This window comes from Pleurodeles waltl, chromosome 4_2 (assembly GCF_031143425.1).
Source record: "Pleurodeles waltl isolate 20211129_DDA chromosome 4_2, aPleWal1.hap1.20221129, whole genome shotgun sequence".
NCBI classification, from domain to species: Eukaryota; Metazoa; Chordata; class Amphibia; order Caudata; family Salamandridae; genus Pleurodeles; species Pleurodeles waltl.
Genome location: NC_090443.1, coordinates 1,062,117,672 through 1,062,130,798, shown reverse-complemented (window position 1 = coordinate 1,062,130,798; position 13,127 = coordinate 1,062,117,672). Strand labels below are relative to the sequence as shown.

General features: G+C 47.6%; 1 protein-coding gene across 1 annotated transcript in view; it reads left to right on the top strand.

The window, feature by feature from the left end:
* LOC138294049 (cathepsin S-like) overlaps positions 1–13,127 on the top strand; it is a 119,375-nt gene that overhangs the window by 82,546 nt on the left and 23,702 nt on the right. Inside the window, exon 6 of the mRNA XM_069233297.1 lies at positions 5,843–6,025. Within this exon, the coding sequence (XP_069089398.1) occupies positions 5,843–6,025 (183 nt within the window). The remainder of the gene's footprint in view (positions 1–5,842; positions 6,026–13,127) is intronic.

Sequence of the window (13,127 nt, the reverse complement as noted above, 5' to 3'; positions counted from 1 at the left end):
CCTGTGAGCGTGAGTCTGGGGCAACTTTTAACGACATCAAATACATACGACTCCATCTTTAAGCAACTTGAAAAGGCTATCCAGTGGTGTTCAGCAACATTTTCCAGGAGAGCGTTGTGTGTCTGGATCAACTAACCCGCCACAAACCCGTTTTGATCTGCTTAATTTCCACCTAGTTGCCCACTTAATTTGATGACAATTTACCAACAGTATTTGAATACCAGTCTAGAAGGTGCGTGAGTTAGTGGGGATGACAGGGTCCTGGGCTTTCAGGAGAGCCGGATCCCAGGGAGCTCTAGGAGATGCTGCATGTGCTTTGAGGACAGGGACACTGTCTCTGCTCTATTGATGCTCACGTCCCGTGCAGAGTTTGTACATTTTGAAGCATAGACCACGTCGCCCTGGTGATTCCTGGTGTGAGAGGCCTTTCAGCTGCCAGGAGAAGCTCTCGCACCTTCCGCTGTGCCATGGGGGCCTGGAAGCCAATCTGCAACAAAACTCCTGAAGTCATTGTACACCTGATGGAACCTTGTCCTCTAGTAAGACACTGTTTAAGAACACAAGGGGACACTTCCAGGGCGGCCTCTTGATATTCCTGTCCAACTGTTATGTATGTTTGTAATTCTATTTTAGGTAACATTTATTTTGCCTTCCATGGAAGAGGAAGATCACTGGTCTCACCTGACTCAAAAAACTGGCATCGATGAGTTTATAATATTCTGGTCCTTTAGAGCAATATTGTGTATTTATTTGTTTGTACTTGTAAGGCGCTTGATTACCCATCCCGGTGTCCTGATGCTGAAGATTGAAGGCCTCTGGATGAATACATAACTTTTGAGAAGTTTGTGGAAATGAAAGAGATCCGGATGGACTGCAGACATGCTAGAAGAGAATTCCCCCACTTGGCCTCGAAACCAGGAAACGGTCTGCCTGAGAGGGGGATGTCTTTGTTAGAAGGTCTAGCAAGAGTGGAGCAATAGAGGAGTGGTGGGGTTTTGCTGGGATGCCAATCCTGAGTAAATTTTGAGTTTGAATTCTCTCCTAACTTTCTGTGTTTCTCATTTGTAGGAAGGTAGCCTCTTTCTAGCCTTGTTACCCCCACTTTGGCCTGTTTGTGAGTATATGTCAGGGTACTTTTACTGTCTCACTGGGATCCTGCTAGCCAGGGCCCCAGTGATCATAAGTTTGTGGCCTGTATGAGTTCCATGTGTGGTGCCTAACTGTCTCACTGAGGATCTGCTAACCAGAAACTCAGTGTTTATGCTCTCTCTGCTTTTAAAATTGTCACTGCAGGCTAGTGACTAATTTTACCAATTCTGATTGGCACACTGGAACACCCTTATAATTCCCTAGAATATGTTACCTAGGTACCCAGGGTATTGGGGTTCCAGGAGTACCCTATGGGCTGCAGCATTTCTTTTGCCACCCATAGGGAGCTCAGACAATTTTTACACAGGACTGCCACTGCAGCCTGAGTGAAATAAAGTCCACATTATTTCACAGCCATTTTACACTGCACTTGAGTAACTTATAAGTCACCTATATGTCTAACCCTCACTTAATGAAGGTTAGGTGCAAAGTTACTTAGTGTGAGGGCACCCTGGCACTAGCCAAGGTGCCCCCACATAGTTCAGGGCAATATCCCCGGACTTTGTGAGTGCGGGGACACCATTACACGCGTGCACTACATATAGGTCAATAGCTATATGTAGCGTCACCATGGTAACTCCGAACATGGCCATGTAACATGTCTAGGATCATGGAATCAATCAATCAATCAATGAAAGAAATGTATAGAGCGCGCTACTCACCCATGAGGGTCTCAAGGCGCTGATTGGGGGGTGTGGGGGTGGGGGGGGAAGTGATCACTGTTCGAAGAGCCATATCTTGAGGCCCTTCCTGAAGAGCAGGAGGTCTTGGGTCTTGCGGAGGTTGGTGGGGAGGGAGTTCCAGGCCTTGGGGACAAGATAGGAGAAGGATCTGCCTCCTGTGGTGTAGTGTTTGATGCAGGGGACTGTGGTGAGTGAGAGGTCGGCGGAACGGATGTGGCGTGTGGGAGTGTGGAAGTTCACTCTTTCGTTGAGGTAGGTTGGGCCGGTGTTATGGAGGGATTTGTGTGCGTGGATGAGGATCTTGAAGGTGATCCTGTTGTCGATGGGGAGCCAGAGAAGGGATTTGAGGTGTGATGAGATTTGTTCATGGCGGGGGAGGTCCAGGATGAGGCGTGCTGCTGTGTTCTGGATTTGCTGTAGTTTGCGCTTGAGTTTGAGTGTGTTGCCGGCGTAGGGGGCGTTTCCGTAGTCTAGCCTGCTGCTGATGAGTGCGTGGGTGACGGTCTTTCTGGTCTCTGTGGGAATCTATTTGAAGGATTTTTTTAGTGTGCGGAGTGTGTTGAATCAGGAGGAGGTGACAGCGTTGATTTGGTGGGCCATGGAGAGGGAAGGGTCCAGGATGATGCTGAGGTTGCGTGCGTGGTCCGAGGGGGTGGGAGCGGGGCCTAGAGTGGTGGGCCACCAGGAGGCCTCCCATATGTTTTTGTGGAGGCCAAAAATGATTATCTCAGTTTTGTTGGAGTTGAGCTTGAGGTGGTTAGTTGTCATCCAGTTGGCGTTGTCAAGGAGTGCTGCGTGGAGGTTGGTTTTGGTGATGGTGGGGTTGCGGGTGAATACCATTCTGGTATTGGGGGGACAATTCCATGATCCCCCGGGTCTCTAGCACAGGACCCGGGTACTGCCAAACTGCCTTTCCGGGGTCTCCACTGCAGCTGCTGCTGCTGCTGCCAGCCCCTCAGACAGGTTTCTGCCCTCCTGGGGTCCAGGCAGCCCTGGCCCAGGAAGGCAGAACAAAGGACTTCCTCAGAGAGAGGGTGTTACACCCTCTCCCTTTGGAAATAGGTGTGAGGGCTGGGGAGGAGTAGCCTCCCCCAGCCTCTTTAAATGCTTTGAAGGGCACAGATGGTGCCCTCCTTGAATAAGCCAGTCTACACCGGTTCAGGGATCCCCCAGCCCTGCTCTGGCACGAAACTGGACAAAGGTAAGGGGAGTGACCACTCCCTTGACCAGCACCTCCCAGGGTAGGTGCCCAGAGCTCCTCCAGTGTGTCCAGACCTCTGCCATCTTGAATGCAGAGGTGTTGGGGCACACTGGACAGCTCTGAGTGGCCAGTGCCAGCAGGTGACGTCAGAGACCCCTCCCGATAGGTGCTTACCTCTCTCTGTAGCCAATCCTCCTCTGAGGGCTATTTAGGGTCTCTCCTGTGGGTTTCTCTTCAGATTACGAATGTAAGAGCTCACCAGAGTTCCTCTACACTTCTCTCTTTGACTTCTGCCAAGGATCGACCGCTGACTGCTCCAGGACGCCTGCATAACCGCAACAAAGTAGCAAGAAGCCTACCAGCAACATTGTAGCGCCTAACCCTGCCGGCTTTCTCGACTGCTTCATGGTGGTGCATGCTCTGAGTGCTGTCTGCCTTCACCCTGCACTGGAAATTGCGAAGAAATCTCCCGTGTGTTGACGGAGTCTTCCCCCTGCTACCGCAGGCACCAAACTTCTGTTTTACCAGTCATCTGGGTCCCCTCTCATCTCAACGAGCGTGGTCCTTGGAACACAGGAGCTGGATCCAAGTGACCCCCACAGTCCAGTGGTCCTTCTGTCTAAGTTTGGTGGAGGTAAGTCCTTGCCTCCCCACGCCAGACAGTAGTCCTGTGTACTGCGTGAACTGCAGCTGCTAGGGCTTCTCTGCACTCTTGCAAGGATTCCTTCATGAACAGCCTAGCCCAGGTCCCCAGCACTCTGTCCTGCATTGCCCAACTCACTGAGTTGGACCCCGACGTCGTGGGACCCTCTTTTGTTGTTCTGAGTTGACCGTCATCCTCAGATCATCTAAGTGCCTGTTCAGGTGCTTCTGCGGGTGCTGCCTGCTTCTGCATGGACTCTCTCTGTTGCTGAGCGCTCCCTCTGTTTCCTCCTCCAAGGAGCGACCTCCTGGTCCTTCCTGGGCCCTGGCAGCACCCAAAAACTTCAACCGCAACTCCTGCAGCTAGCAAGGCTTGTTTGCAGTCTTTCTGCATGGAAACAACTCTGCATCCTCCAGCACACCGTGGGACATCTTCTGACCAAAGGAGAAGTTCCTGGCACCTTCTGTTGTTGCAGAATCTTTGGCTTCTTCCACCTGGAGGCAGCCCTTTTGCACCTTAATCCGGGGTTTAGTGGGCTCCTGCCCCCCCCGGACACTTGCGTGACTCTTGGACTTGGTCCCCTTCCTTTACAGGTCCTCAGGTCCAGGAATCCGTCTTCAGTGCTTTGCAGTCAGTTGTTGTCTTTGCAGAATCCGCTATCTCGACTTTTCTGTCTTTCTGGGGTAGTAGGGTAACTTTACTCCTACTTTTCAGGGTCTTGGGGTGGGGTATCTTGGACACCCGTAGTGTTTTCTTACACTCCCAGCGACCCTCTACACACTACACTAGGCCTGGGGTCCATTCGTAGTTCGCATTCCACTTTTGGAGTATATGGTTTGTGTTGCCCCGAGGCCTATTGTCTCCTATTGCGTTCTATTGTGTTCTACAGTGTTTGCACTACTTTTCTAACTGTTACTTACCTGATTTTAGTTTGTGTGTATATATTTTGTGTATTTTACTTACCTCCTAAGGGAGTATATCCTCTGAGATACTTTTTGCATATTGTCACTAAAATAAAGTACCTTTATTTTTAGTAACTCTGAGTATTGTGTTTCTTATGATATAGTGCTATATGATATAAGTGGTATAGTAGGAGATTTGCATGTCTCCTAGTTCAGCCTAAGCTGCTTTGCCATGGCTAACTCTATCTGCCTAAGCTGCTAGAACACCTCTAATCTACTAATAAGGGATAACTGGACCTGGCACAGGGTGTAAGTACCACAATGTACCCACTATAAGCCAGGCCAGCCTCCTACATCATTGGCTTATGTTTTATATCAGCTTTGCTCCGAGGTGTTTCTCTAGAGCTACAAATTGTGGTTCCAGTCCAACCACCTTCCAATATTTATTCATCTCCTCGCCAATGCATCAGTCGGTAAGCCTTGCTGGGTATCCTTATAGGTCTGCGGATCTAGAGTTAGCATTGAAATATTCTTGGGATCTTCTTGTCACAAGGCTAGAGCGTTCTCTTTCTGTTTCCACGGCACAGTTCCTTGACCACTTCCTTATTCAATGTCGAGTAAGGATCTCCACCACTAGAGGAGTAATTCAAACTCAACATCCCCTTTTCTTGCACTAAGAGAACAATGTAAATTATTTTCCCCTTGAGTATTTAATAGTCCAAATGCCTTCACGGTCTTGGTCTCCCGTCAAACTTGGAATCCCAGTTCTAGTAGCTGATGACAACCTAAGACAGTGAGATCCTGTTTTTTTCTTTTTTCTTCTAAATCCAGGTTCGATTGGAGATAGAAGGTTCCACTTACAAAAGGTTTAAATTGACCTTATCTCTGTAGAGCAGCCAGAGAGGATGTATCTTCATTATTGAAGGGCGGTCAATAGAATTAAGGTATATCTCTCAGAGCTGATACCGAAGATATCCAAAGTTTAGACTGCATAATTATCAGTTTTAGGAGCATTTTCAGATGTAAAGAAGTTATAGATCACTAATTAATTGCATGGGTCGTTGAAGCTCAAGGCGGTTGATGGGCAATCAGTTGTTGATTGATTGCCATGAGCCATTGGGCGTTCCTCGCCAGAGCCCGGGTTAAAAATTAAAGATCGTTTAAATACAGTGGTGAGCCAGTCAAGCATTTTGAAGTGAAATGGGCCTTGTGCACCATTGTCTAGGGTGAAGAAATAATTATACATGTTTGTCCACTCACACAGGTGGGGGCGCTGGAATCTCGCTACTGTATCAAGACGCAGGAGCTCATCGAAATGAGTGAACAGGAGCTGGTGGACTGCGACGGTACGGATGACGGCTGCTGCGGTGGGTTCCCTTACTTTGCCTTCAGGTACCTTTCGGATCATGGAATCATGGCTGCATCCGACTACAAGTACAAAGCACGTGTGAGTACCTCAAATTGGGCTACTTCTGGTTTAAGACTAACAACGACAACAATATTAATCTTGCAGATCTTTTTGGTGTTGCAGAAAGTGCTTCCTATCAATACGGACATCAACATTTTAAGTATATATTTCTTAGGACTATTAAACTACAGCACTGCTTTAAAAACACGCTGAAGTTTACATTTATTTTTTCTTTGCGTGAGTCAGTTTTTATCATGAGTTAATTATTTTGTGTATGGGAACTGGAAGCCATACAGGTCTAGTAACAGCTCATTTTCCTGTGTTATGTCAATGATAAATAGATGAAAAGTGTGTTTTCTATGCAGATTTTCTCTACTTTACTTTCTTTAGTTAGCAGGGGTGCCAGAAATTATTTGATATGTAAATGTGAATGTTTTTTCTTGCAACTCTTCAGCCTGATGATTGGGTGCTTAAACAGGTTAAGAGAAGTAGAGATGTGCAAAATGTGCACAATTGGCGTCAGTGTAAGTACATAAAATCTCACAATAATTATGCAAAATCGTATATAATGACATAGAATGCAAATTCGGTATTTACCACTATTGTACTAAAAATAGTGCAAAAGCACGCGTGCCACACACAACAGCTGCTTGCGTTCTGGTTGTTTGCACTGTTCCTGGGCTCTTGCATTATAATTTGCACACGACTGCTGCACAATGATGTGCTGTTGCGTATTAGAACTTGCTGCAGTGCGTTGCGTGAAAGGACAAGGGCAGAAATAACACATATTTACAAAGACATGGAGGAGTTCTGTGCTCTCCTTGCGCTGGCACAATTTTTACTGCTGAGCGCCAACGCAACCACACTTCCACCATGGTGCAAGGGTGCCTGTCTTGCAGAATTGTTTTTGTGCAGGAAGGGACACCTTCCTGAACAAAAACAATGAATGTGGCTCATTGCGCTTTCTGTGCGTAATGCAGAACGCATTACGCATAGAAAGAGGAGGGAACGATTAGAAATGAGCACATTTTTCTCATTATGTCTCTCTGTGGTAGGTATACCAGTTTCACACGAGTCCAGCTTTACAAAGCTTAGTAAACCTGGAGTTGCATAGCGTCCATGGGTGGATGCACAGGAGCACCAATGCTCCACCGTGGAATGCCGCCCAGGTTGAAATGTAACATAAAAAAGTGCAAACACCTGTATTGTGTTACATTTTACAAAGCCACACAAGGCCATGCAGATCAGGCCTTCCGTGGTTTTTTAAATCCCAAATAAGCCTTTGCGTTGCCCCGCATAGGCTTCGTGATGCAAGGGCGACAAAAGTTCTTAATATGTCTGCACCATAACGATTATCTCTATTATTTTGTTTTGTGTTCGTTTTGAAAGTTTTTTGTCTCTTACAGAAAATGTAAGTAATTATTGGCAACACCTGTTTGTTTCATGTTTGTTCTGCATTGTGATTTCCTGTCTTTTTGCATTGCTGCAAGTGTTGCATATGTGGATAGTGAAGGTCACATATTTTTTGGGTCTCCCTTAACAAGTCTGTATCTTTTCATCTCTGTCCACGAAGGGCCATTTTAGAGGCTGTGTAGCTGTGTGACAATACAGTAGTGCAGAAGAGAAAATACTGTAAACACAAATATTGACTGTGAGGATTCGGGGTGTACTCTACAGTATGACTGGGTATCCCTACCATGCAGTACATTCACGAATACCATCCTGGGTCCAATCAGGTATGTTCACTCAACCTCAAGCTCAACCCTGGGTAGCTGTGGCTGCGAGCAGTAAGGCTTAGCAAAGAAACCATGTGTGAGGCATTTAACATCACCAAACAACAGAATTAGAAAGTCATGCAACACGAAAGAATCAGGACACCAGGTTTGAGAAGTAGATTTGATTTTTATGAATCTTTAGAGACCTTAACTATCAATATCCACCAGAAGTTTCTGGAGATATAGATGTTTAAAGGAATAAAACACTTTAACATCAACTGCAAACAAGGACTGGTCCACACAAACTTTAGAACATTTTGAAAAGTTTAGAAATGTTAGTTCAGCAACTCTGACACAAGTTGGGTGACCAGGTCCAGCAGGAAAGAGGTCCTGGGGGCCAGAGAGGATACTTTGGACAGTTACTTGTTCACCAGAGCATTTTTAGAGCAAGGTCCAGACTTTACGGGATGACTGCCATGGGGCGATAATGGAGTGGTCCTGATGCTGAGCGATGCAGGAACAAAGATGATCAAGGAAGTTCCTGATGCTGCGTGGTCCACAGGGGTGAGGTCTGGTCGAGTCCTCGCTCCACAGGTGAATGGGGGCGACTCTGTCCATGGATTTTGGAGACCCAAGAACTCCTCTTTACAGGGTTGCAAGGACTGCTGAGGCAGACCATGCGCTTTTGAAGTGGTCATGGTGCGAATCTTTGGTGGAGGCTGGTGTCCCTCTTGGGTGAATAATCCAGTCACAACCAACACTCACGAGTATGGCAGACACAATTGCACCTTTGGGCTATCTTTGAATTGTCCTTGGGAATGACCGGCATCTGGTAGCGACAAGACTTCTGCAGTGGCTACCAGAAGTGCTATTTGGGCTTCTACGGCTTTAATATCCCCAGTACCATTCTTGGGGGCCAGCCAACTGACCCTTAGAGACTCTCCTTCAGACTGGGGCCGGGAATCAGCTTTTTCCCGAGCTAGTCATGCACAACAAATTCCACTAGCCCAAAGTGCAGCCCGTGTGGCTGCTCTGGTGTCACAGCCTCTCTGTGTGCACTTCCAACAGGTGCAGAGTGGTCTTCTCATCCTCTCTCCAAGTCCAGTGAGTACTGGGGGTCAACTTACCAGGGGTGCCAAATTTATCCCAGGAAAGTACCTTGAAGGGAACACGCGGTCACTAGCCAATGGGCTACTAGGTCCCCTCCTACCTACTGATGAAGTTCCTATGGTATCCCTGAATGCCACATTTGTGCCCCATTCAAGATGGCACAACCCTTCTTCAGTCATGAGAAGCTAGGTAGCCCATCCTAGAGGCGTGGCTACCTGGGGTCAACACACCCATGGTAAAACCAGTTTTGGGGGTGAGTTTCCCTTCCCTGACCCTGTCTCTATGCTGTCTACAGGGACAAAAGGCATTGTGCTCAGGGGTGTTAGGCCAGGTGGCCCATCAAAGGTGCCTTCCCCTTTGAAGCCCACCCCAGGCTAATCGCCTAAGTGCCCATCCTGGTAGAGGAAGTGACACCTCGGTGCTGCAGCACTGCCTTTTTCTCTGGCCAGGGAGTCATTCATATGTCTCCTCAGGCAGTCAGAAAGCTGTCTGTGTGCGTGTGTACCTTTGTGAGGCCGCTAGGTGAGCAAAGCACAGAGTTGTCAAGTTTCTAAAAGTTGCCAACTTTTAAAAGTGACAGTTTCAACCTGAGCATCACATCGTATTTAATACCATGATTAATGTGATACCTCACATGAACCACTTTGGTAATCCCAGTCAAAAGTTAGCTGGGTGGGAATTCCACCCGATACCTATGTGTTAGCCAATGGGGCTACCAACTTTACCCACAGCAAAATGACAATTTGGAGGTGTTACTGACTAGACACATCAAAATACATATGTCTGACTTAACAAAATGTAGCTCCCTGCCAAAGGGTTCCAAAGCCTTAGGGGAGACGTATATATAATGTTAAGGGTCAGGGTGGCTTTGCCATTGGTTTGAATGGCAAAGACACACTGGCAGTGAAGACAGTGCCATTGCTGTCTGCAGTGCCAGGCTAGGAGCCACTTTGTACTTTTGCATTTTTGGGGTGGCATAAAGAGTGCTGCCGCCCTGCGTGGACCCTCTGCCTTAGATGCTGTTGGTCCCTTAGTATCAGATACTAGGGACTTATAAGTAAGTCAGGCACGCCAAATGGGGGCATCCAATTCGACATATACATTGCATGGGGTCAGAACACTGGCGCTGACATCAGGTTAGCAGGCATTCGTGAACTCTCGTCGAACAAACAGCACCATCAGTCCAAAAATGTGAACATGCAAAAAGGGGCATTTCTTACATGAACTGACACGAATAGCGTTCCAAAATATTGTGTTTCTATATTTGAAATGGAAATGACAAAACGTATGTGTGAAAAATATCGTGAAACAAAATATATCTCTAAAAGAGGGAAGAATATATATTATGTAATAAATATCAACTTTGAAGTAATTTATTTAAAGTAGTAAATTAAGTAAAAATATCATAATGGTAAATAAATAGTTGTAATCAGTCATTTATTTTATATAAAAAATGATTACAACAGTAACTAAACAATTTTCAAACATTTAATTTTACATATTAACAGTAAAATAAAATGGAAATTATCAAACATACAACACGCAAAAACATGTTACCTAATCAAATATTAAATTAAACATATGAAAAAGTTGTATTCAATACTTTAAAATATGTATAGAAATAATGTACACAAAAATATATATCTTTTTAAACATAATACTAATATTTTACAGATTTGAACAAATTACACAAATAATATTAACAAAATAAAAATTAAAAAATCTATTAAAAGACTAAGGGGGTGATTCTAAATCTGGCGGGTGGCGGAGGCCGCCCGCCAGAGTTCCCCCGCCAGAATACCGCACCGCGGTTGGAAGACCGCTGCGGTGATTCTGGGTTTTGCACTGGGCTGGCGGGCGACCGCCAAAAGGCCACCCGCCAGCCCAGTGCAAAACAACCTTCCCACGAGGACGCCGGCTCGGAGCCGGCGGAGTGGGAAGGTGCGACGGGTGCAGTGGCACCTGTCGCGAATTTCACTGTCTGCAATGCAGACAGTGAAATTATTTGTGGGGCCCTCTTACGGGGGCCCCTGCAGTGCCCATGCCGTTGGCATGGGCACTGCAGGGGACCCAGGGGCCCCACGACACCCCATACCGCCATCCTGTTCCTGGCGGGCGAACCGCCAGGAACAGGATGGCGGTATGCGGTGTCTGAATCCCCATGGCGGATCCAAAAGGGCAGCGGAAAACCGGCGGGAGACCGCCGGTTTTCCACTTCTGACCGCGGCCGAACCGCCGTGGTCAGAATGCCCTGCGGGGCACCGCCAGCCTGTTGGCGGTGCCCCCGTCATTTTAGCCCTGGCGGTCGATGACCGCCAGGGTTAGAATGACCCCCTAAGAGCCTCATTACAACATTGGCGGTATTGACCGCCTACCGCCACGGCGATGGCCGTCAACATACCGCCGCCATGGCTACCAGCCGTCATTGCGTATTATGACCGCCGACAGTCATGGCTGCGGACGGCGCTAAGGCAATGATACGGCCTGGTGGTGTTTTGCTAGTGGATGCTGCTGCTGACAGCAGCGCCGCGGACCGTCTCTAGCCAGAGGACCCCCTGCATGCAGGTAAGTCGGGTTATCTGACCTGAGAGGGGGGTGGGGGGTGGTGTGTGAATGTGAGGGGGGTGTATGTTTTGGGATGCGTGCATGCAGGTGTGAGTCGTGTTGGATGCATGCGTGAATGAGTGATTGTGAGAGTTGTGTGTTGTTGATGCATGTGTGTGACAAGCTATGTTGGTGTGTGTTGTGTGTGGGTATGCATGTGTGCATGTATGGGTGGTGGTGGGCATGCATGTGTGCATGTGTGTATATGGGTGCGCGTGTGGGTGTGTATATGTGTAGGGGGCAGGAGGACTCGGGGGGAGTGGGGCGTTGGAGACCCCCATCAGTGCCAGGGAAGGGATTCCCTGGCACTGATAGTACCTACCACCATGGTTTATGTGGCGGTAAGTTTGGCACGAAAACCATGGCAGTAAGCAGGGTCGTAAACCCGAGGGTGGGATTGTGACGGCCTCCGGGCTGGAGACTGAAGTCTCCAGCCCAGCGGCTGTTACCAGCCTGGCGGTCTGTGTGTTAAAGTGGCAGTGTTGGATGGCGGTAACCGCCAGGGTCCAAATCCCATTTTTTTTACCACCGGCCTGTTGGCGGTATTAACGCCCCTTTAACACCAACCGCCAGGGTTGTAATGAGGGCCTAAGTCAAGTAATAGAATAAATATAAAAATATTTTTCCAAAAATCACAAATGTTTAAAAAGCTAAATATTTAAAAATAAAATCAAATACAATTAAACAACAACTTAAAATAATTAACATAAATACAGTCTAAGGGGCTGATTATGAGTTTGGTGGTCCCAACGTGGGTGCTGACCCATGCGCACAAGGCTCTACACAACCAAGGACCTGTGTACATTAACCACCGCCTGAACTTCCACCAACCATCGAAAAGACTACGCTTTGCCTCCCTTTCACTTGCACATTCTCCCTGCATCTACCAAAGCAGAAGTGGAGGACGGTCCTTCTCTCACATCGCAGCAAAAACCTATAAGAGCCTCCCCACGCACCTCTGGACCAGCATCTCAGTTCAGTAATTCTGAATGGCTCTCAAGATCTGGCTGTTCGAATAAGCCTCTGGGACCTGCAAGTACCTAGATACCCTATTGGGTGATTAGCAGCACTTTATAAATCCTGATTGATTGATTGCTGGTGGGCTTCCAGTCATGCAAGGGCTGGCAGAAAGCAAACTTGTGATCAGCATGGCTGTGCTGCTTTCAGCACCACCGTAGATGACCACAAGTTTCACCGCCGCTTACCCATTGGGATCACTGATCCCGGCGGTGGCAGCGGTGTGCTGGCGGTCTGACCACCAGCACTGTAATCTGGAGATAGGACCGCCAAGGTTGCGAGGTTCCGTCCTCCTCCACGAGTTTGGCGGCCCAGGGACCTCAAAACTCCAAATCTGGCCCTATATTATGTACATAAAATATTCTTACATCACTTATTCTGTTTAATGATATTTTAGTATTGACAATATTTTTGACACTGTATTCACTTTACATAATATTTTTCTTTGATATTGGTTTGATTACCTTCTAGGGACAGCTTGTAGGACTCTTACCTTGGGGGTAAGACTACTGAATTTCGGGTGGCAGCACCACCGATCCGGTAGCGATGCACTACATTTTCTGTTGCAAGGCAGGCGCTGTGTCAAATTTCCAGTTGGGAAGGCGGGGCTGTGTTGCTCCGGTCGACCGTGCGGCACTTTCTTGGTCGCAATGCCGGCTTTGCATTGATTTCAGCAGGCGGTGCATCGATTTTCG